We start from the raw sequence: 24,470 nt of genomic DNA on the forward strand, positions 1-24,470 counted from the left end.
CACCGCAGCTGTGGCTGCAAACCAACTATAAAGACATTAAAGGCAGACCTGGCCCCAGGTGTTACACGTGCTGCTGATTGATATCCATCATAGATCTGCAACAAAATAACAAGCAGAGAGGGAGGCAGGGTACAGACACTATTTACTGTAGCAATGTCTGGCAATCCAATCCTGGTGAAATATGGAAAGATTTTTATGGTTCCCATTTAATCCCCAATTTCCCTGCAAAATAAGTGCATGCATTTTACTCCTCAGACTTCCCCTACACACAATATGCTTAATTTCGTTAATGTAATAGGGGGTTAAAACGGCAACAATCGTTGCCGGTGGGATTAAACGGGTTAATTTAGCAGCTGATGATAAAACACTGTTCTATACTTCCCACATTGCCGTTTCACTGAAAACTGAGCGCCGACACTGCCAGTATCATCTCTAAAACAATAACTGTAAACAGACGAATCCCACAAACAAAATTTCCAGCTAAAATATACAGACTTTTTTTCTGTCATCGATTTCAAGAAGCTTTTTGGCTGTTTACAGTGATGGTTTTTGTGGCTTAAAAATTCCAATCTTATACCAGAAGCAAAGATAGCCTTGAGAGACTGAGGGGGAAAAAAATCATAAATAAGATGATTTAATGAAATTGCTCGCTGGATGTTTTAAAAAGCTCCCCTGAGTCCATCTAAAAAAAGCCCGTGCAAGGTGGATGGCACAGTGCCAGACTACACACAAAAACAAACACACTCTACACCTCATACTGTCTCCTTGCCTGCTTTTTGAATGCACAAACACACATGCAGACACAGAAGTAAAGGCCAGAGAAGGTGGATGTTTATAAGTGCAGATCAGAGGCAGATGTTTTAAACAAAACTGCCTGTCCTTTCCCCCTGCAACTATCTGCCAAAGCTCTTCTTAGTTGTTTATAGTTTGCCCTTTTCTATCTTTTGAAAAACTGGCTTATTCTAGTCATCTTATAACCTTTAAAAACTCTGCTGTAAAAAAAGTTTTACTAAAGTGTGGGGGTTATCTAAAGTAGACACTATCTTTCTTAAGTCCTACTTTTTTTGTACTGCAGTGTCACACTATAGTATGCTGAAGAAAAGCAGAAAGACGCTAGAAATATGCAGCAAGCTGACAGTTTGTGAAGGCATATGATCCCTGCGGCTTTGGAAGCACATTTAAGGAAATCTTAAAGTGCGCCTACAGAGAAGCAGAATGAGTTTCTCCACAGTACAGCCAGAGAAAAGTTTGAGGGGCCCAATTATCCTCTTAGGACTGTTTCCTTGTTGTCAAGGGAAGGGGACAGGAAGGAGCCATGTGGCTTAGAGGGGAAGATAAGTTTACACCATACAAACCATTGCAACAGAAATATGGGAAAGCTATCAACAACAAATCCTGGTATAATTTGTCTAATGAGCGCTTGGAGTGCCGCAGATGTCGTGGGGATGTTAGGAGGGAGAAGTCAAAGCTCATCACAAGCCTGCAGACGTATTTCAAAGGATGTGCAGTTATGTTTTTATCCACTTCAATTCAGTTTTATTTATATGCCATCAGTTGGCAAGGTGAAGACCCTGCAATCCTAGAGAGAGAACCCCAATGATCTGAGACATCTATGGTGACCAGCTGGGAGCAGCACAGAGAGAAAACAAAACAGGATAAAACACTACTGGAAAAAAGTATGCAAAATGAATGACATACAGTAGTGGCATATAAGCACATGAGAAATGAAATGGGGAGCGAAGTGCTGCTTGCATCATGAAAAGTCCTGCAGCAGTCTGTGCCTATAGCAGCAGAACTAAGAGATGGATGGTTCTGGGCCACCTGATTCAGCCCAAACTATATACTTTACCCAAAAGGATAGTTTTAAGCATAATTTTTAAAGTAGTGAAGGTGTCTTAACTGAAATTAGAGCTGCACAGGAGGAGGCCTGACAGCTGGGGGTCTGCATCTCATTCTACTTTTGGAAACTTTAAGACATGATGGGGCCTGTTATTCAAGTCTTTCTGTCACTTGGTAGGCGAATAAGAAAACCACTAGACTGTGGAGCCAATAATTAGTGATAAAATATAAAATTTAAAAATATGTTAGTTTTTTGAGGAGCGAAATGATGACAAGTGTCCACTGCAGCCATTGTCTGTGCTTCTCGTGCATTTTCTCTTTCGTCTTCAAGATAACTTTTAAAGCAATCATCAGCCGATGCAGAGTGTGTCTTTGAGGCCTATGCATTGGTTAAATTCCCACAATCCTCTAAAGCAGGGGTCCTCAACTCCAGGCCTCGAGGGCCAGTGTCCTGCAGTTTTTAGATGTGATCCAACAAAGCTGATTCAAATGGCTAAATTACCTCCTCAACATGCCTTGCTGTTCTCCAGGGCTGGTAATGAACTAATCATTTGATTCAGGTGTGATGACCCAGGGTGAGATCTAAAACCTGCAGGACACTGGCCCTTGAGGCCTGGAGTTGGGGACCCCTGCTCTAAAGTGTCTGACTTTAAGTTCACGATGGAGGTCCTGATGAGAACCTCTGAGCAACCTCTTAGGTAGCCTAATGAATGAGTCCACATGTACTAGACTTTGAGACAGAACTTCAGTTTAATCAACGTAGCCATAAATTTTAACATGCCAAGCTGCTTGAAATACAAATGTGAGAAAATACCATTTTAGTAGTAATGCATATTCATAATGGTCATCTAACTCCCCAAAACAAAAACAAACAAACAAATAAACAAACAAACACTGACACTATGGTCTCTGTATGATCGAAACATATTTTTGGTACTTTTCCATCACTCTAACACCGCTTTCTCCACATTACACCATAATGGATGAATCTAGTAATCACATTTGTGATGAAACAACTGTCTTAAGTGGGGAAAAAGCTGTTGTGCTTCAGGCTCATGCCTCAGGCGAAAGCAGATGGTTCACACAGCGGCTGGAAATTCAATAACTTCACATGCTAACAGTATTCACGCAATATACAAAAAAACCTCTCACTATTGTGTTTTTTTTTTTAACCTTTTTTTGTATTTTTTTGCTGACAGGTATGAAAACAATTCATGAATTCTTAAAAACAGTTTATTATTTTGTGGCACGAAAGCTTAACTGTGTTAGACGTCATAATGTGAACACCAGTGTCATCGTGCTGTGATAGAGGAAGAAGGTCTGCATGTATTTCCCTGTAGTATAAAGTGTTACCTTATTTTCACTTTTTTCTTTCAAAATTTCATAAGTACAGGAGAAAGCCACTAAAAACTGCAACCAAATCAGTTTTACACCCACACACAGAGTCTTCAAAAACTGCATGTCTGATAGGCCACTAATCAAAACAAGTTATGACATATGAAAAGTCTAAGCTTTACAACATTTTTATCAGGCTCACCTTCAAGCAGCGATTCCTTCTGTACCAAAATATATTTTTTAATATAGTCATATTAATTTTTCTTCCAGCCCTTCAGACGTCATAAATATAGGAGAAAGCCATGTGAAATTTCAGCGCTGAAAAACACATTTAAGCTTTTATATTCAATTATAATTTTTTCTATAACCTTTAAATAATTTCTTGTATCCTGTGTTTACCACTAGTCTGAAATCTACTTTAAATGTCTTTGTCTTTAATTATTTCTCTGTCTTGCAAAATGTTCAGATAAATAAAACAGTAGCAACAACAACAAAAATAACCTGTCTATCTCTGAAATGTGAATCCAGGATCAACATTTCTGCACACAAACACGTAGTCAGCAGCTTTATGTGTTTGTGTGATGATGTGTGTATTTTGTACAGTGGCTTTTGAAAGCTAGAGCTGCACAGGGACTGACTGTAAAGAAAAAATAATATCAGACAGTGTACTGCCATGCTCTCCAAGTAAGTGCTGAGTGGGTGAATTTTTATTATGATCGTGTGTTTCTGTGTGTGTCTTGGAGCTGTGAGCAAAATGCTGGGAGTGCAGTTCATTTCCAGTCACCTATGTGCTTCCTCTCTCTTTTACTTGCTTCTTTTTTGGCTCTGTGTGTTGAGATAAGTCAGGTTATCACTCTAGTTGTGTAGAGTCTGACTTGGTATCTTTTTCTGTGCTGTCGGCTCTATTTTGAGCTCTGTTTCTCTTTCTTCTTTTCAGTGTATTCATCTATCTTTAACTTTATCTTTCCAATTATCAGGGGAAAAAAAGAAACAAGAGAAAAAACTGTGACATTTTCTTGTTGAGCTAAAAGTGAAAATTTGACAGATTTGTCTTTTGCCCTTCTCCCCCGTCCCTCTTCTCAGCTGTTTCTCTTTCCCTCTTTCTTTCTCCCCTTCTTTCCCCCAGTCAAGTCTGTCCCGTATTCAGTAAGTGAAAATAAAATAAACAATAAAAGGTGAATCAAATGGACCATTACGGCAAGGCTGGGATGGTCAGTTTGGTAAAGTAAATCCGTTGGGCATCTTTCTTTGCCTTTAGACAACAATTCTGATGGCAAAAGAGCCAAACAGGACAGGCCAAAAAAAAAAAAAAAAAAAAAAAAAGAACATTTGACAGATTTAAATGTGCTTTCTGATGGAGAGTTAGATGAGCAGGACAGCATCACCAGCGACACAGGCTGGCTGGCACTCATTTATTATACAGGCAATTAAAAGGGTATGGCCATAGAAATCTAATATCAAATTGCTTGCCTACTTGACATTATCACAGCCGTTTATGCACACAGAGTGCTGAGGCGAGGGTTTGAGCACACACACTCACATATACAGACCACCCATACAAACTGTTATTTGGTCAAAATATGCATAAACCTGGTTTAATGTGTACATTCTCTGTTTCTGGTGTGAACAAAAAGCTTTTATTACTTACATTTGTTATTTAACTCTCAACATTTTACTCTATAACAGCTGTTTTGTAGAACTGCTGGCACAACACAAAACGACTTTACCTAAATCTTTCATTTGAGGCTGGTTGGAGTATTCTAAATTACTGCATGACAGAAATGATAACACAAAAGACAAGGTGTGCCAAACATCCCGGCTGTCCCCTACTCATGCTTATCTTTATTTAAACGCAACACTGTCATGGAGCTTGGTGTCTGTTGTATTTGTCCTATTTGTTACTCTGTTAGCCTTCTCATGTCTCATTTATAGTCATTTCTTTCTTTATTTTGGTGATTGCTTTTCCTGGTGTATCTTCTGCCTCCTCATGTCTTCAGTTTTTTTCCTCTTGTGTTTTTGCTTTTTGGTTAAACTTAATTCCTGTACTTTTCTTTACACACTTAAAAGTTAAAGTAACTTATTAATTCGATTCCGTTTTATTGAATAGCGCCATATCACAACAACATTTACCTCAAGGCGCTTCATATTGTAGGATAGACCCTACAATAATACATATAGAGAAAAACCTAACAATTATATGACCCCCTATGAGCAAGCACTTTGGCGACAGTGGGGAGGAAAAACTCCCTTTTAACAGGAAGAAACCTCAGACAGAACCAGGCTCAGGGAGGGGCAGCTATCTGCCACAACGGGTTGGGGTACTTAGTATTTATTATTATCAAGTAACTGTCTGTAACAGAATATACTAATACATGACCATACTTATTTCTGTCTCAAATACCTGTTTTTCTGGTTAGTCGGTGAGTGCTGGTGATTCTTTTTTTTTTTTTTTTTTTTCTTTTTTTTTTTCTTTTTTTTTTGGAAACTTCGTTAAAGAAATCCTATGAGAATGAGCGGATGATTGAAAGTGAATTCTCTGGGAAAAATATGACACATTTAACAGGAGATGGAGATAATAAGGAAATGACTAGTGTTGATGAAGAAACAATCATCATAAGTAATAGGCTGAACAGTTCACAGGAGGTCTTAATAAAGCCAAAACAATTCAGTGCCTTCATCCAGCAACAGCCATTAGAAACTTCCCTTGTTAAAGATCCTCCAGCTTTTTTTAAAGGAGCAGGGAAATATCGCACAGTCCCAGCCCCTAGCTTCTGCAGGAGCCCTGTTCACTACAAAAGAAAAAGTGGACAAAAGGTTGATGTGGAGGAGACCTCAAAGGGGAAACTTGAGGTTGGTACTGGTTTGAAAGACCATCACAATTCTGAAGAAGTTAATCCAGGTCATCAAAACAGTCCTATAGTGGGTCCTCCCGGAGTGAATCTCACAGTTGAAGGGGAAGTAACAAGCATTTTAACTGAGAGTTCACAGCACATGGATCAGTTGGAGTCAGACCTGTCCAGTCTTAAGGTTCTGATCACAGATCTTGAGTCAACGGTGAAAGAAAACTTGAAAGAAGACAGTCACAGCCAAGCTGAGAGCAGCCTGCAAAGTGAGTTAAGTTTTAAGGGTATGACAAATGAGCAAATAAAAAGTGATTATTGGGAGGACAAGCAGAGAGCTCATGGTGATAATAGCAGTGATGCAGAGTACAGGAAGTGGTCGAGCAGACAGTTATATAACAATTACAGAAACATGCATGGAGACTTAGTTCCGGAAGCGACTGTCAGTGACACAGATGATGTTCCCCTCACAGTTAAGGAGAACGGGGATGAGCTCTGTGATTTTAGCGAGCGCAAATTGATCAAAACCTTATCTGCAGAGAGAGAAAGTTGGAAAAAAGTGAGCAGAGAAGCACTAACCGGGAGTTCTGCACAGCCTGGAGATTGCGGAAAGCAGCAGCCACCTGGTAAATGCATCCTTTCTGTGGCTCAGCAGATGCGCATTCCCGATGTTTTCCGAAATGTTCCATCTGATCCTCCTTTTCGGAGTTACATCTCAGTGCCTTCAGATAACAGTAAACACCTTGTTGAAAGAAGGAAAGAATTGGCCCTAGAAGGTCACAACTCCACCCACTCACCATCTCTAAATCAGTCATATGATGTGGAGTCTGGCCTGTGGTTCACTGAAAGATCAGGGTCACAAGGTCATCCTGAGCAAGAAAAGCATCTGACCCCACAGAGTGGCAGTGACGGTCAGGGAGGGGTGTCCAAGGTCAAACGGAGACTGCTAATGCACACGATGGAGGAGACACTGGAAGGGAGTGCCAATACCAGTGGGGGAGTGGACTCTGTCAGACCCAACTCCAGCACACCCAGAGGTAAGACGAGAAGAGGAAGTGTTGTTTAAATAACCATGTTAGTTATTAGATATTTATTCTCAGTGACATCATACAGAGCCAAGAGTAGAACAAACTGCCTGAAACACAGTGTTTAGAACAGTTTGAGGCCTGACAGTTTATACATGCACCAAAAATAGCCGACGTCTTTGTGTTGTTTTGTCTTGAGTTGGAGACTTTTTTTTTTTTTTTTTTTTAAATAAATAGGACAAGGGGAATGAATGAGAGAAAGAGGGGGAGAGAAAGAAAGAAAACCAAAGGGGAGAAGAGACGGTGAGAAGGGGGGGGGAAGAGAGAGAGAAAAAAAAAAAGAACTCCTGGGTCACCTGTATGGAGAAAAAAAAACAAACAAACAAAAAAAACAAACAGAGGAGACAGCAAACAACAAAGAGCAACATAATAATAGAGAAAACAAAGCACCATCACAATAAACTAGCTAGTCATAGATATCAATATTTACTAAATAATAAACGATATTGTGCAGCACGCAAGATAGACAGCGCACAGTGTGCTTTGAGGCAGCAGCCAAGAAAGCTTTAGTCTGCGTCTGTGAATACCCATGTGTGCATACCTGTGTGGATCAGCATGCTTGCATTCCAAAGGTTTCTCCATGTAATGATCTGCTAGGGAGTGTGGAGTGCTGGTGATTCTAACTGTGCTCTTGACTCTGCCACAAAGTGCTGCTTGCATTTATTAGCAGATAATCCATCTGTCTGTGCTGCAATTTGGTCAGTATATGAAGGAATTCTGTTCAGAGGCAACGCTGGATGATTTTATGCTTCATTTTTAGGAGGCTGTCTGTCTTCATGAGTGCAATAAGTCTTTTTACTGGTCTGTGCTCAAGGTGACAGCAATGTATTACTTTATGAGATGATGGAAATTTATCAAAGCTGAAAAAACCCTTCTGAAGTAATGCTCAAAGTCAGCTTTCTGTGTAAGAATAGTGGAAATATTTACACATTTAGAAAAACGTTCAGGTTCAAATTGAAAGACTGAGCAACATTCAGGAGATATGCTGATGTTTTACTGATGTTGCTTTTGAAAAGCTGGGCATGCACATAGAAGACAGACATAGAAAGGAACGCAAACTGACAAGGCAGTGACAGCTAAAATGGACTTTGGTGCACAACATGATCAGCATTTCTGAAAGTCCGTATGCACACTCCTCTAGCATGCATTCATAGAGTTCCTTAATAAACAAACAAATATAACGCGAGTGTGAGACAAGAAGCAATTTAACTGAATATTCGTGATGAACATCGCAGCATAATGTAAGGAATAGTTTACTAAAAGCTACATTTCAAAACTAAAATGTGTATTCCCTCTAACAGGGATTGCAGCAGACACAGTTAAAAGGTTAGCTGAAAGGCATGTCTTGGGCATGCCTTGTGGTAATTTCTTTAAACATTTTTCAGGAAGAGTTCTCCGGGCTTCTTAAAGACATTCAAAGCTCTTTTTTGGATGCTGGTTGCTTTTGTTCTGTTCTGTGTCAAGCTGATCCAACACTACTTCAGTAATGTTCGGTTTGGGCTCTGAGAGGCCAATCAATGACTGATATTGTTCCATTGTGTGTTTTTTTCTAATCAGGCATGCTTTTACTGCACTGGCAGTGTGTTTGGGATTATTATAATACTGAAAAATGAAGGTGTTGCCAGTGAAATTGTTTCCAGATGGGATCCAGATGGTGGATGAAAATCTGATACTGGTACTTTTCTGCATTCATAATTGCATCAGTTGTGACCAGATCCCCAACAACACTGATTTAAATACAACACCAAACCATGACAGAACTAATGGCTGTAGACACAGTTGTACCGCTCGCCTGATCTCATCTGTACAGACTGAAGATGATTTGAGCAAATAACTTTAAATTTAGTTTATCACTCCAGTGACTTGAAGTTCAGATACTGTTTATCTGCTGTAGATATTTTTAGGATTTTCTTTCGTTGTCCTCTACTTGTCCAGTTTCCTAAAAGGACACATTGCACAGGATGCCGAAAAATGGCACGTTTTGGGCTAATGGCTCTCTGAGAATCACCTTGGGATTTTGGTACTTGAAATTTTTTTTTTTTACGTTATCTTTGGAATTGTTTATAGATTCAAGAAATGGTAAGTGGCAAACTATGCCTTTGTAACAGGCTGCTAGTAAAAATGCCTTGTTACAAGATAAAATAGTTTTTGTTGCAAATTCAAGTGTGGACAAAATACTGGTTTACCCTTTGAGTTAAGTGTATTTTTATGCTTTTTATACTTAAAAAATGTCCATAGAACATTTTTGATAGATCTTCAGAAAACCTGGAGAATTGCTGCTCAACACCATTTTAACAATGGCAATGGAAATTTTGGGCGACTCAAGGCTATCGCAATGTACTAATAGAGATCTGTGATTAGCATGATTGCCCCAAGCTGTCAGTGAACTGAAAATGTGTCTATCTGGATAAAATCCACTGGCTTATACGGATCCATTTATGGTCCGTTTTTGTCTGTTGCATGTGGTAAAAGGTGTTAAGGTAGACAACTAGCAGTTTTCTTGGTGAAATTAAACACCTGTTTGTTGTTACTTTATTGTAGGTAGTTAATATGTCCTTGGAGCTCTTTGTCAGCTAAGATTATTTAATATTAGACCATACTTTGTTTTTTTTTCCTTTAGCAAGACTGAGGAAAAAGTCAGAGAAGCAACATAATTAATCAGATTTTCTATCAAAAAACGAGTGCTTTCCTTCAATCCTGCTGCCACAGTTTTCACCTCTGAGCTGTTGCCTGCTCCTGCCTTTTGGAAAGTGACATCAAGTGCTCCTCTCTTGGGAGACTGAGTGTTGTTAGAGACTGTCTGCTCTGGTCCCTGGAGTGAACCAAGAGCTCAAAGTGCCAGCTGGATGAGTAGTGAAACAGTTCTGCCTTTAGTGAAGCACAACCACAGAAGCTTTCTAAAGATGTTATTCCATAATGACGGCGACCGTGGCTCAGGGGGTTGGGAAGCGTATCTGTAACCGGAAGGTCGCCGGTTCGATCCCTGGGCTCTCTGTCCTGGTCGTTGTGTCCGTGGGCAAGACACTTTACCCTACTTGCCTACTGGTGTTGGCCAGAGGGGCCGATGGCGTGATATGGCAGCCTCGCTTCTGTCAGTCTGCCCCAGGGCAGCTGTGGCTACAACCGTAGCTTGCCTCCACCAGTGTGTGAATGTGAGAGTGAATGAATAGTGGCATTGTAAAGCGCTATATACATCCAATCCATTATTATTATGAAGCTCTCTTGTTGTCTAGGTGTTTGAATAAGAGAAATGCACCAGGCCATGCTGTGCAAAGTTGGAAACAGTTTTAAAGAACTAACCATAAAGCCAGAGCAGGAAATATCTTCAAGAGCACAGAGTAAATTGAGTTAACTTTATTAAAGAGTGCAGTAGCCAGTTGGCTGAGAGCCTTTTTTCCATATCTGTTCAATTTAAAAAAGGAGTGATCGCCTCAGCTTGACACCTTTAGTCAAATAAAAGAAAGGAATGGATGACCAGATTCTTGGCTCTTGTTCTGTAATGGCTGGAAGACCAGGGGCTACATGTCTTTGAAGATTTTCCACTATCACTCTGTTTGACTGCTCTGTCAAGTCTTGTGCATGTATGGATTTTCTCTCATTCGTGTTAATGTTTGTGGAGCAGGAACTGTTCTTAGAAACACTTCTCGCTTTAATGAATTTAAATGGTGAGACGTAAGCCATACATATGCAGTCATATGCAAAGGTTTTTGGACACTAAAGATGTTTACATTTTTTCCACACCACACAATAAAAGCAGGACATCATCGGCACTGAACTCATTTTGCATTTTGACAGTGATCCCAACCAAACAGCCACTGTCTTAAAGAGTTATTATTTTACAAGAGTCCTGCAACAGATGATGTGCCCCTCAACCCTATCAAGGACGTTGGAATTAAATGAAGCAGTAGAAGCCTTATATCAGATAATATTTGGACCAATCTGCCTACAGGAATCCTAAAAAATACCTGTAAGCGCATCTGTGTTGTTTAAATATGTGGCCACTAAATTCTTATTTGACTGTAAGATGTTAATTTGCCTGTAGACTGTTGTTTTTAAAAGAAGAGCATATTCCAGCTGACAACAGGCAAAAAAGGTGTTGTAAATCCTGGACACACTGACGGTCCATTACAGCCAAACACAGAGAGACAACTACACACTCTTACATCAACACCTTCAGCTAGTTTTGTGTCTTCAATTAATCTGGCAAGAAGATGCTTCTACTGTGAGAGAAAACTGGAGCACCTGGAGGAAATCCACATACTGGAGATGCACGAGAGGATACAACTCAACGCAGAGAGGTCTCAGCCAATTTGAAGCCTGTACTATGAAGCAGGATTTGGTGCTTAAATAAGAACTTTATAACTTGCTTTTTTTGACCCTATAGCTACAAGGAATTTTATATTTTCTATGAGCCTTCATATAACAATAATATCTTAAGCTTTGGGCTTATTGTAGTTACATAACATTTTATTTCATTTATAAAAGCTTCTGTAAGCTACCCTCTTACTCATAAGGGATTGCCACAGCAGATGGAACCACATATTTGATTTGGCATAGACCTTTTACAAAGGTTCCTGAAAAACCCCACCCAGGGATTTGTGTCTCTTCCTGGTCTCAAACTAGATTTACTAGAATTTATTGGGTTAGGCAAACATGTTGTGATGGACTGAGCAGTGAAGGAAACTTAGGCACAGGTTAAAGTCCAAAAAAAAAAGATTTTTTATTTAACCCAAAAAACATAATTGGTTAACTCATGCAAAAAGAATCAAAATCTTGGGCCCATAAAAGAGGTCAAAATAACAAAACTCTACTCAAAGTTGACAACACAACTGCTAACTCAACCAAACTGACCTAACTTAATGAGACAAAGGGGAAACTTAAATAGTGGCTGATCAGCCCACAAAAACAGGAGAAGGGGTAAAACAAACATAATGAACTCCAATTCCCCCCCATGGTCCCGAGTTATGGCATGAACCAATTTGCAGTCTTCCTTTAAAGCTCGCTCCGCCCCTTTTCCACCTCTTGGCTCCTTAATCAAGGGACTGGAACAGCTGCAGCTAAGGTAACTCAGAAAACAAAAGATTAATCATACATAACAGTGTAAACTAAAATGTGCGCACTTATTTTAGAATGCAGTGTTATGTGGATATGTGAATTAACTCTAAACCAAAACCAGTTATTTATTGTCCTGTAAATTAATTCCTATATTTAAAGAAAGACATGTGAATGCAATGTTACTTATAAGCTATACTAACATGGTGGGTATTACCACTGTGTGGCTGTAAGTGCAGCCATCACACATGTTAACCACTGCACTATTTTTTCCTTTACAATTAAACATCTCCTGCAGCTGTTAGGTGGTGCTACTTATTTTTGGTACAGCTTATCCATTTTTGTTGTTTATCATTGAAACAACTACAATAATGCACTAAAACTTAAATTCACGTCCAAAATAAACCAAACATACAAAATCACAAGACATAATCAAACAAACATGAAGAAAAAAAAAGAGAAATATTGCTAAAATATATTTAAATAAAACTAAAATGGTGTAAGGTAAGGTACAAACATCACAGACTGATTTTGGTTCTATTACACACTTTTGATGTTTTGTACCTGAAGCCTGAAGGAAGCAGTTGAAATTCTCTATGCCACGCGTGTTTCTAGCTCTCCACAATAGCTCAGACCTTTCGCAATACTTGCTGCTCATATACAGCAAGTTACGGTGACTGTGGGAGACCTAATACATTTTTGGCTGCCCTCACAACTTTTTCAAGTTTATGCAGTCCCTAGGTTTTAACATTGCCAAACCAGGCAATAGTGGAAAATGCTAAAACTGATTCAAGAACAGACTTCTAAAAAACAAAACAAGACATCATTCTATTATAACTTGCTCTATCTGTCCATGTTTGTGATGGGATATATGCTGCCACTGCTCCACTTTCAACTGAACATCATCTTAATTCAATGGGAATCTCTGGGTTGATAACCATATACATGCAACTACTTATCCAAGTAAGAAGAAGATTATGAATGATTATGAAACTGCATAAGTTCAGAGGGGAAGATCACTCATTTGCCTGCTGTCCATTGCTCTAGTCCAATCACTTTCACACCTGCATTCTCTGAGCCAATCGGCCTCCATTCTGTGTGCTTCAAAGCAAAAACCCATCCAAGCTTCCATCTTCATCTTCAGTGTCTAAACTAGGGTGGACTGGTCCTAATTCCTACCACCACTGGGATTCTGTTCTGTCATGGTGGGTCATCAGTCTAATAGCTTCATTGAATTCTGTGTCTCAGTAAATTACGTTCAGTTCTTCAACACCATCTCTCCTTACTGAAATGTTGCAGTTGCTTCTTAGTACTGGTAGTACAGGTTCAAACCCCAAACCATCTTGTTGTAAGATGATAGTGGTAACCGCTATACCACTGTACCCCATTTTAGTACATAAATCTTTTATGTAATCTTATTAAAGTTAATTCATGTCAACAAGAAAGAAAAAAAAAAGCTGCTGAGCCTCTCAGGTACTGTAATAAGAAAAACACACATAATTTACTGTTTCACTGGAAATGCCATTGTTCTTTTGAAGTCTTTTTTTTTGGCTATACTGAGTTGCAAACATGATTCATTCATAATGTTCATCCAAACAGCTTGACATTTTGGGAAATATGCTCATTTGCTTTCCTGCTGAGAGTTACATGTGACGATCAATATCACTCCGTGTCTGTGGGAAGGAGAAAAGTGAGCTGAAACTGCTAGGCTGGCTCTGTCAAACTCAAAGTAACAGGAACAACAATAATAACAGAGCTGTGGGGATTGTAGAGACCACAACATATGAGTGCTCTGCTCTGCATTTGTTATGATAATCACTCGATGTCGCATGTCCCGTCATTGTGCCTCTGTTACTGCGTTGCCTTTCTATATGGTAATTACAAACTGTGTCATGCTATGTTGCTGATTTTTGATCCTGCCAGCTCAGATGTGACTAAAAATCACTGTGGTGCACCCAAGAGTCCCGATGGCCTTATGCACACATAGCATAAAAATGGATGATGGGATTTTTATTTTTTTTACTCTTATAGCTTTTTGGCAGGAGATGCATGTTTTGGTCAATGACCTATGGTGCGCTTTAAATACATCTTAAGTAAATAAATACTGGAATAAAGATATCATCGCACCATTATTTTCCTCTGTCTTTCTGCCTCTGTACAGCCGCACATATTCATTTTTGTTTTTGGTTGTGCTAACAGTAAGAGGGCCTGGCTTAATGCCAACTTATGTCTCTTTCACTTTCAGCCTGAATCCATCACTGGGGCCAATCAATAGAAGAGGAACATCATCCATCTTTAAGGCAGGTACACACACAGGACAAGAGTATGCTCTGGAATACAAAGTGGGCAGAGCAACAGTTAAATTTCACCTTAATATTTCAGCTAAAGCAACAGGGTCACAATTCTCAAATCTAATTTTCTACTCTAACAGAATGAAGAACTGCTTGAAGCATTTATAATGTGAAGAATAGCTGTGATTTGTAGCTACAGTATTTAAAGGCTAAGCAGTAGAGGCATATTTGGCTCATTTCTGGCAGAAAAATGGCCACGTTGTTCCTTTCTTCCATTTGGTTTGCAGTTGCATTTGTTTCATTAAAGCACAAAGGCTACAGCCGCACTAGCCCGGATAGATTTGAAAACTGCGTTTTCGTCTGAAAATGCTCCGCATCCACACTAGCTTTTTTAGTCGTTGTCACAGAGTTGCGTGTCCACATTGAAAACGATTACGTTCCAGTACTGCGCATGCGTGAAACGCAAGAAGATTCTACCTGCCTCATTTCTGTCTGCCGCTTATTTACTTTCCGGGTATTTGAAATGTTGCAGCAAAATGTTGAGGAAAAGCACCAAGTTTTTAAAATGGACTAACAATGGGGTGGAGCTGTTGCTGCGAGTAAAACAAAAATACAAAGTTGCAAAAGCGAGTGAGAGTTAAAGAATTTGAAGAAAAGCTATCTGGAGCATGTACAAAGTGATATTAATCTTTAATAGGGCTGTAAAAATAGAGAGCACACAAAACAACTGCTGTATAATACCCTTTGCTATCTTAGTTTAATTGCTATCTTAGTTTAATTGGTCACATGCCTACATCATATGACTGACATGCTTCATCGTTTTAGAAAGTCTGCGTTTTCGCTGTCCACACTGTGACGCGAAAGCACCATTTTTAAATGTCTGCGTTTTCGAGAGCGTTTTCCATGAGTGAAAACGCCATCTCAGTGTGGACGGGAGGCCAAAAAATATTTTAATGAAACATAAAGTAGTTTAATGAAACACATGCATTAAAGTACACCCATTAAAGTACAGTTATAAATCTATGAGGGCAATTAAACTTCAGTAATGCATTTTCACTTTGTTCTGAATAAGAAGTCGTAATGAAACCACTGTTGTACACTCAGCTGCTGCTCAGTGCTACCATGAACCACATAAATGAACTCATTATGCATTTTACATTCACTGAAAGCTGGAGGGACAAGTAAAGAGAGAAAACTTTCTAGTCAAACCACAAAAAAACATCTACAACCCTAATTCCAAAAAGTTTGGTTCACAGTTTAAAAAGTAAATGTAATGATTTGCAAATTTGATAAACCCAAATAGGCTTGCTAGGTACTACATTCTGGAAACACTGTCCAAAATTTAGCTAAACCCATTTTAGGTTAGTATGTTTAATTATTTTATTTTAAAATATATACTTTTTTAAGGCCATTGTTGGTTTTAATCTACTCTAACCCAAACCACTCCACTGGATTTAGCTACATTTTGGACAGCGTTTCCAGAACGCAGCTAGCGAGCTGATTGGAGAACAAAACAGCCAATTAGAATTTTTGCATCCAAGTCTGTGATTGGGTGGTTTTGTGGCACATCTATAACGGTGTACAGGAAGAGCTGAGCATAGATGTTGAGAGCGGAGCGACACACTGGGAGCAGGTCCTCAGATCTCTGTCAGAACACAGAGCAGAGGTCTGAGCTAGAGCAAATGCCAACAACTTAGCGAGAGTCATTGTGTGTGTATATGGATAATAGCAAACACTGAAATACATTTCTTGCATGCAGCAATGAATTTTGTTCGGTCTAATTAAGCTTTTCTTCACTCAAAATCATTCTCTCCTCAAAATGCAACACTTGTACTTCTTATTTACATGTGTTCAAAATAGAGGCACAAAAATAACGCCATATAACAACAGTCTTTAAATGGGCACTGAGGAAACCAGCTGCTGGAGTTTGGTCTTCTTTCTTATATTTTTCATGATGTGCTAAATGTTTTCAGGTAGCGGAAGGTCAATTTATTTGTCAGTAGTTTGTTCCTTCTGCCTAAAAATGACCCATGTACGCAAATAGGAATGTCTATGCTTTAAAAGAGTCAAGTAAAGGGATTTTGACAGTAGTATGAGTCTCATCTACTTCATCTATGACCATTTTTATATAATAATAATAATAATGGATTGGATTTATATAGCGCTTTTCAAGGCACCCAAAGCGCTTTACAATGCTCTCACATTCATACACTGGTGGAGGCAAGCTACGGTTGTAGCCACAGTTGCCCTGGGGCAGACTGACAGAAGCGAGGCTGCCATATCGCGCCATCGGCCCCTCTGGCCAACACCAGTAGGCAGTAGGGTAAAGTGTCTTGCCCAAGGACACAACGACCAGGACAGAGAGCCCGGGGATCGAACCGGCGACCTTCCGGTTACAGATACGCTTCCCAACCCCCTGAGCCACGGTCGCCCCCCACTCTTAGTTACTTTTTACTTTGTTTTTGTTCAGTGTTTTGTCACATAAACTAGCTAAAACCTTCTTTTAGGAAAAGCTTATGTTTGGGGTTTAATGGAATCACTTCACATGTTATACTGTATATCTTTTAGGTTAACAGAGTGTATTTCATTTAATCTAAAATTGAAAACATCAGACACATTTTACATCCACTTATTCACACAGCAGCTAGAGGTTATTTAACTACAATATATAAATATAGACCGTAGTAATTAGAGTTTCACAATTTTTTTATTCCTCACTCTGTAGAAGAGACTGGGAATCATGCTTTAATGCATAAGATAAGATCTGACTTAAATTCTGCTGAATAAAATGCATGAATTACTGAATTAACATTTAGTAGTTAAATAATAATCTTTTTTCAGCTTCAGCTTTTCCTGCTGAGAAGGGCTGTTATCTTTGGTTACACCAGTTTCTCCTTTCTTTATAACTTCTCTCACATAGAGCAGAGCAGACATGATGCGCCTCATTAACGAGTTGTGTTTAACACGATGTCATTCATCACATGTTATTCTGAGAGCAATAAAAATGTACAAACAAGTGTCAAATCTAATATAAAAATTAGACATAGGGAAACCTGGTAACACTTTATAACACAACCCGCGAATGACGCGCAAGTACCCTGTACTTATGTGCATTTTGCAGGCAGGTTTTGCAAGAAACTATGGAACAATTACACTGTAAGTACCCTGTACTTTATGAAATGCAAGCCATATTATGCGTCACTTGCAAGACCCACGAAACAATGAAACAATTACACTGTAGCACCCGCGACTAAGGCACAAGTCTCTGTAATTACGTGTAATTTTGTTGTTGTTGTTGTTGTTTTTTACTGGAAACAATAAAATAATAACATAAAATTTAATTAAGCAATTTTAAGAACTGGATTATTTCATGGTAAATACCAGAAAACAAACAATATTTCCTCATCTTACATCTTATGTACCCTGTAGTTTCACCCAATGACACGACCCTTGCCCCAGAAAGTACAGTGTACTTACAATATACTTGTTTCATTGTTTCCTGCAAAAACCTGACTTGTTACCTGCAAATTGCAGGTAAGTACAGGATAGTTGCGCCTTAGTCACTCCATAACATGACCCTTGCCCCAGAAAGTACAGGGTATTTGTGCCTTATTCTCAGGTCGTATTTTAAAGTGTTACCAGAAACCTAAATGGAAAGTTTTGTTTTTTTCATCTCACTGAAGAACAGTTAAATGAAAAACTATTGGAAACATACAACGAAACGCTGTTAGCTCCATCTTTCTGGCCCTTTGCTGTTACAGTAGCTTCCTCTGTTCAATATTTGCACTTCTCCTAGAAACTGGTATACAGATGGTGAGACATGGTGTGGTAACATTGGAGAGAGAATTATCCTGAAGTCACGCAGTTCAGTCTCGGATCACTATCTGAATGGGATTGGTTCAAAAAGCAGCTTGCCTTGACAACAACTTGTTTATTTTCTGATGGATGAAAATTACTAGTTTTCTGTGTGATTCTTTTAGCAGAACCTTCCAAAAGAGCCTTTAAACTACAATAACATATTAAATGTGTAATTTTCTGAACATATTGCACAAATTGCACAGAGAAAAAACTAACTGAAAAAATTCTGTAGCCTATATACACTGATTCAATTTCTGTGGGGTGACAATAAAAAAGGCAGATGCTTGCAAAGCTACTGAGACACATGAAGTGTCTTATCCCATTTCTTCATGTCACTTTGTGTTCCCTGATTTAATTTCTATGACAAACGACTTTATAAGTACACAAAACTTTTCATCAGTCACTCTAAATTGAATCGTTTCTGTTTCCGTTTGCAACACTGGAGCAAGCCCATCCATCACTTCTAAAGAAAGTCTGGGAATGAAAGGAGCTAGAGAGGTAGACAGTCCCAGCAGCTCCATTCTTCCCCAGATTTACTCTGACAGTCTTGAACCTTCATACCTAAACTCGGTAAAAAATCTCATCAATTCCCGCTCAGCAGGGAACTGTGCTGCTATTTCTCAATTTGCTTGTTCTATCTCTAGTCCTCGATTCCTTCTTAAGGTTGAAGGTTAGCACATTTTGTGTTGTTCAGGCCTTCTGAAACGATCCATCATCCAGTTTAATCCACAGTGTCACGTCTTCAGATGCTGTGCACTTTGTATAAAAAAGGGTTTTGTGAAGAAAAACATATTTTACGGTTTCATTTGGAGCAAACAGATTGCAGCATGTATCCATGCTGACAGTTTGAACCTGAGAGTGCATGTGGGGATGTGAGGGGATGAAATACAACAGCAACTGTGACTGATGCAGCTTTCTGTCCTTAAAACACTAAAACGGACTGGTTTCTGCACCTACTGCTACTGGTTGGATGTGTCTTGGGAATGGTGGATGGTAAACCCTTCACCAGTCCTAAGTGGTGGGTAGGTTTTAAACTCTTTGTTGGTCTAGTTATAACTTACATTTATCTACATTCATCTGTTTGTGTCATTGTCGTCATGGAAAATGCAAATAAATTATTTTTGGTGTTCAGAGTCCTACACTTCAGAGAAAAGTTTAAGACCAAACTATGTCTTGAATATGCATCTATATGCATCATCTTTTAAAGGTCAGGCAGGTGAGGCAACGCAGTCTGTCTCTCTCTGAGCAAAGCTTTCAGCGGACCTCTTCCTTGACCTTTTCTTAACAGACAGAGGTCGTTGTCAATCTCTGATAACAAAAGTCAGCATTGGCCTTGAAGCTGACCTGCAAATGATGATGTACACTTCTAAATGTCTGTCTTTGTGCATCTTTGTATAAGCTGTAGAAGACAGAGAAATCATTTTGATTCATAGAGAAGAAGAAACATGACCAGGAAGGACTTGAAGATGCAAAGTGTTATATACTGTTGTAATTCATATAGTCTGTTTGCAGACATGTTCTGGACACTTGTTTTCGCCTTGACTAATAAGAGGTTATCACATTTAAACATTTCACATCTACCACAATCATGCACTCAATCTACTTTCGCTCACACTTTCCCTTCATGCCTCCTTCTCTTGCAAAGTGCCTGTGTCCATTCATACCACCTGTGTTATCAAAATCAATAAGTCATCCGCAGTCCTGTTAAAATGACATAAGAACCCTGCTGACCGTGATGAGACTTGAGTCCACTGTTGACCCACCCACTCAGCGCTCAGTTGTTCATTTAATCAGCTTTTATCCAGTCAGCTAGGAGCAGTTGGTTGTTTAGCACAGACTGTAAGGGCTGTATGCTTTTTGCTGGTTCAGCAGAAAGTGCTAGGACTTTATCATCTTTGTTTCTTCTTACTGTTCACTGTGAAACTTAATTATATTCAAAGAGCGTGCACTTTTGTTCATCTCTTTGTATTTCAAAGAAATGTGCTAAATTTGGGAAACCAAAAACACACATATGATTGTTGATATCAGGAATTTTCTTAATTTCTTAATTTCTCTGTTTTTGTTTTGAAGTGTGTGTGGTGGGGGTGGCGGTCATGATGGGAGGAGGGGTGATTTTAGGCAGAAACAAGTCGTGAACGAAACAATGGCTATTCTTTCTAATGTGATGTGGCAATTTGTGGCAAACTCATTAGTAAACAGATGTTGATTTTCGACTGCCAGCAGTCACAAAGCAACATTAAATCCAGTAATCACTGTCTTCTCTCCTTTGAATCTTTTCTAACCTGAACTTAAACACATTATAAAAGAAGCTGCAGTCAGACATTAATTTGAATAGGGGCCTTCGTTGCAAGTGACTCATTTCATAATGGAATTAATATTTTCTATTAAAAAATCTAATAGAAGCTTTGATAAGACACATTGCTTTCTTTGATGGACATGCTGTTCTGAATCTTCTGTATGGCTTGTTTTCATCTGGACTTGCTGTGTTGTCTGTAAATCTGGTGATGCATTGATATTTAATTATTTATACATATGGTAATTGTTGAAGGTGTAAATGTCTCACATGTTGAACGAATTAATATTTTTTTGAATTTATAAATAACCGCAACGTTGCTTTCTAAGTCATTTTTGCAAATGTGTAGTTCAATGGATTCAGTCCAACCCAATGCAAGACAGTTTCCACTCAGCGCCTGCATGTGAATCAAACTGCATTGTGTTATACCATATTTATAAGTTGTACTATTAGCTTTCTGCAGAGTAGACTCTCCAGCATAGCTGCTCCACCACACTCTTACAGTGTTTAATAAGAAAACCGCTTTGAATAACTGATATTCTATCTACTTTTAACACCATTTTATTACCCACATGTCTTATTATTCCTCTTACATTTGCATTACAATTACTGTCCAGAAAGAAAGACACTGCCCTCATTGCCTCCTTCTCACACACAGACACACATAAGAACTTCTAAACATAAGCAATCCACAAAATCACACTTGCAATACGCTGCTGCTGGTGTAGCAATACAAGCGATATACTGTATGTTTTTGTTGACTATAGTACTAAAGCTACCACGACGGTGCTCTCATCTTACTAAAAAGCAGATGTTTTGCATACCACTGCATTTTTCTCCACATTTCCGACCATCCAAACGGCATTTCCTGACTTTCCTGCATATCTTTAATAGCAAATGTATCCTATTGCCACTGGTCATACCACCGCACTTCACTGTTTGTGCATGTGTTTGTGACTCCATGTGTCTGTGGTGGAATCAGCAGGATGTTAAATTACACTGGCTCAGCTGGTGTATACAGACACAGAGAATGGTTTATGACTACCCATACACACACATATCCACTGAAGCACTCACATGCTTTGTGCACCAAAGTGTTTCATTAAAGATCTGCCAGTAGAGCTGCTTGGGCACGATCCCCTGACAAGTCACAGGCCTAGGCTAAATTACAACGATGGCAGGGAACAAAAAGGGAGCACTGAAAGAGTGAGCTTCATGAATTGATTCACAATAAGGGCTCATCTCTCTGTGCACTCTTTAAAAAAAAATAATTATCTGGACCTTTGAGCTTTAGAAATGGGATAGCAGCCAAACAACGAGCAAAGTAATATCATGTTTAAACTTTTAGGAAATGATAAGATTATGAAAGCTGAAGACCTTTTTTTCTGTGATAACATAAACTTTTCATGCAAATTTATCCACAAATTACACATGGATTGAATTAGCCATTAAACTCTGTTGATTGAACTCAATTCAGTGCTGCAACTTTTTTTTCTTCCTAGCTTGAGTAATGTGATCACCTTGGGGACAGAGAGATGATCTGCCCCACAAAAGGGGCTTGGGTGCTATATCTGCAGTGCACCATGACCTTTTTCAGAGATTTGTAATGACCACAACATTTGACAATGCACATAACCTTAGAGTGCGGCACTATTTGCATTTGGGCTTTGAGCGCTTGTGTCAGTGTATTTGTAATTATAATAAATGAATAAGTAGCAGCTCTGTGACAAAGTGTCATTTAACAGGAACAACACGTGTGAGCGTTTATTAGTCTCTGGTGTGAGTGGATTATATGTCTGGGTGTCCGTGCTATGCTGTCAGACTATCAGTTCTGTGAGTGTGACTGTCCATAGCATTTAATTTAGATATAAATAGCTTAGCTCAGGGTTTGACAAGTAGAGGCAGTGTAAATCTTCAGGAAATTAAGCTAAGTAAGTATGATGTGAAGCGTTTGTATAGGTGTGTTAAAGGACAGAGATGTTTGACTCTTTAGCTAATTAGTCTTCAATTACTTTCAATAACAGAAATGTTTTATTTTAAAAGTCATCATCGCTGTTTAGTTCTACAGAAGACTTGGTATTGAACCTTCTCTCCACACTTCCAGGATGTCTGCAGGATTCACAATTTCAGCGTAATTTTTTAGTCCATAAAGAAATATCTCAGCAAAAAAGAATTTTAATTTCTAGTTAAAGCTGGCTCCAAATCAACTTTAACAATTTAATGTCTCCTACAAGGTGTCCTACAGGAAAAATACCAAATTTAACAACAGAAATAATCAGGTTTTTGACTTTGTAGCTAATTTATCTTTTCATAACTTTTAAAGGTGAAGAGGTATTTCAGTAAGGCGGTTGATGACACAGGTGGCTAGGCTAGGTGGCTAGGGTGGCCACCAGAGGGCTTCACTCACACCCAGGTCGGGAGGAGGGGTTCTGCTGGGGTTGTAGTTTGGAGATGAATAAAGTCGGAATGGAAAGTTACAGCTCCTGTATCGTCTGTACAATACCTCCACAGTATCCCACTTCTTATCGCACAGGATTGGCTAAACCATCATTAGATTTTATGGTCCTTTCATTCTTTACACAAACATATTAGTTTATCAACGTTTTGGCTTCTTAAATATGTTTGGGCACCCCAGTGAGAAAAATCGATAAAATTGCCATTGCTGCCTGTCTATCTTATGATGTAGAGGACTCTGTGGTGTTTGACACAATTTTTTTTGTCTGCCACTATTTTACTTGGAGCAAAGTTTGTGACAGCAATTTTATTATACGTATGGCCTTGACAGTCTCCCAGCCTTCTCCTTCTCCGGCCTTCGAGCCCTCTTGCAAGCCCCAGGGATGCTGATGCTCAGAGTAATGAGCCAACACATCAAGAAGTTTAGTGGCAGATTTAACTCCAGGACAGGGAGCTAACTTTAAAATCACTGAGTCTACACTTTTTTTTTGCACTGTTAATAACACTGTCACAATAAACCATACCTACTGTACATCATCTGCACTCCTGCTGTGGCCTATTCAGATCTGGCCATTAGATCATGTTGAGTTAAACCGCTCTCTCTCTTGCACATGAAGGTAATGGTTATGATTATGATGATTTTCTTTCTTTTTTTTTTTACATCAGGTGAGCAAGACGATTGAAACTAGAGCTAGATGCTGCTAAATGATGAACACTGGTTGACTGGAGGTGGTGGTAAGTCACTTTTTTCCCTACCTGTATATTTCTGTCTATATATGGATACTATATGTTCAATGACTACTTTATTTGGGACACTTCAATCTACACCTACTGAACAACGCAAGATTGAAAAATGTTGATTTATGCTGCAATATTTGAATGATAGGGTCTTCCAAGAGAGAGACTGACAGCTACACTCACAGCTTCAGCCAATTTAGAATAACCATTTAACCTGCCATGCATGTCTTTGGACTGTGGGAGGATTATTTTGAGAAAACTCCAGTACATGGAGAAAAATGGAAATTATACACAGAAAAGCCCCTGCTACTTAGTACATTTGAACCCAGCAATAACACTTACAAACATTCAAAGGTGCGATTAGTAATTTTTTGAGATTAGAATATAATATAAAGAATATTTTACTTATGAATATAGATTAAATAGTGTGTATTTAAATATTTTGCCAAACTAATGCATTAGTTTTTTAATGAATTCATTAACTTAGGGCACCGGTTTGTGGAAGCTCCCATGTTTCCCCGCCACCTTGAACATGGTGCTTTTTGTCTAATTGCATTTTATGTGTGTGGCTAGAGACTGGCTGCATACTTTGTATGCCAAAGGTTGAGGAGAAGGGAACTCTTAGGCATTTGCCTGCTGTGCAAGCAAATTTTCATCTATTTCTAAACTTTCTGACTCAAGATAT

The 24,470-nt window shown here is 38.9% G+C and overlaps 1 protein-coding gene across 1 annotated transcript; it reads left to right on the forward strand.

Annotated features, from left to right (window-relative positions):
• Positions 1–5,652: 5,652 nt before the first annotated feature.
• On the forward strand, positions 5,653–11,413 carry LOC146655389 (uncharacterized; the record flags this gene model as incomplete). The annotated part of the gene is made up of 2 exons (XM_085428870.1): positions 5,653–7,051; positions 11,277–11,413. Coding segments are annotated over 2 exons (1,536 nt in total), but the record flags the coding sequence as incomplete, so codon positions are not given.
• Between the last annotated feature and the right edge of the window lie 13,057 nt (positions 11,414–24,470).

This window comes from Rhamphochromis longiceps, linkage group LG13 (assembly GCF_057381845.1).
Source record: "Rhamphochromis longiceps isolate RC_006_pf linkage group LG13, R_longiceps_female_GT1.1, whole genome shotgun sequence".
In the NCBI taxonomy this organism is placed as follows: Eukaryota; Metazoa; Chordata; class Actinopteri; order Cichliformes; family Cichlidae; genus Rhamphochromis; species Rhamphochromis longiceps.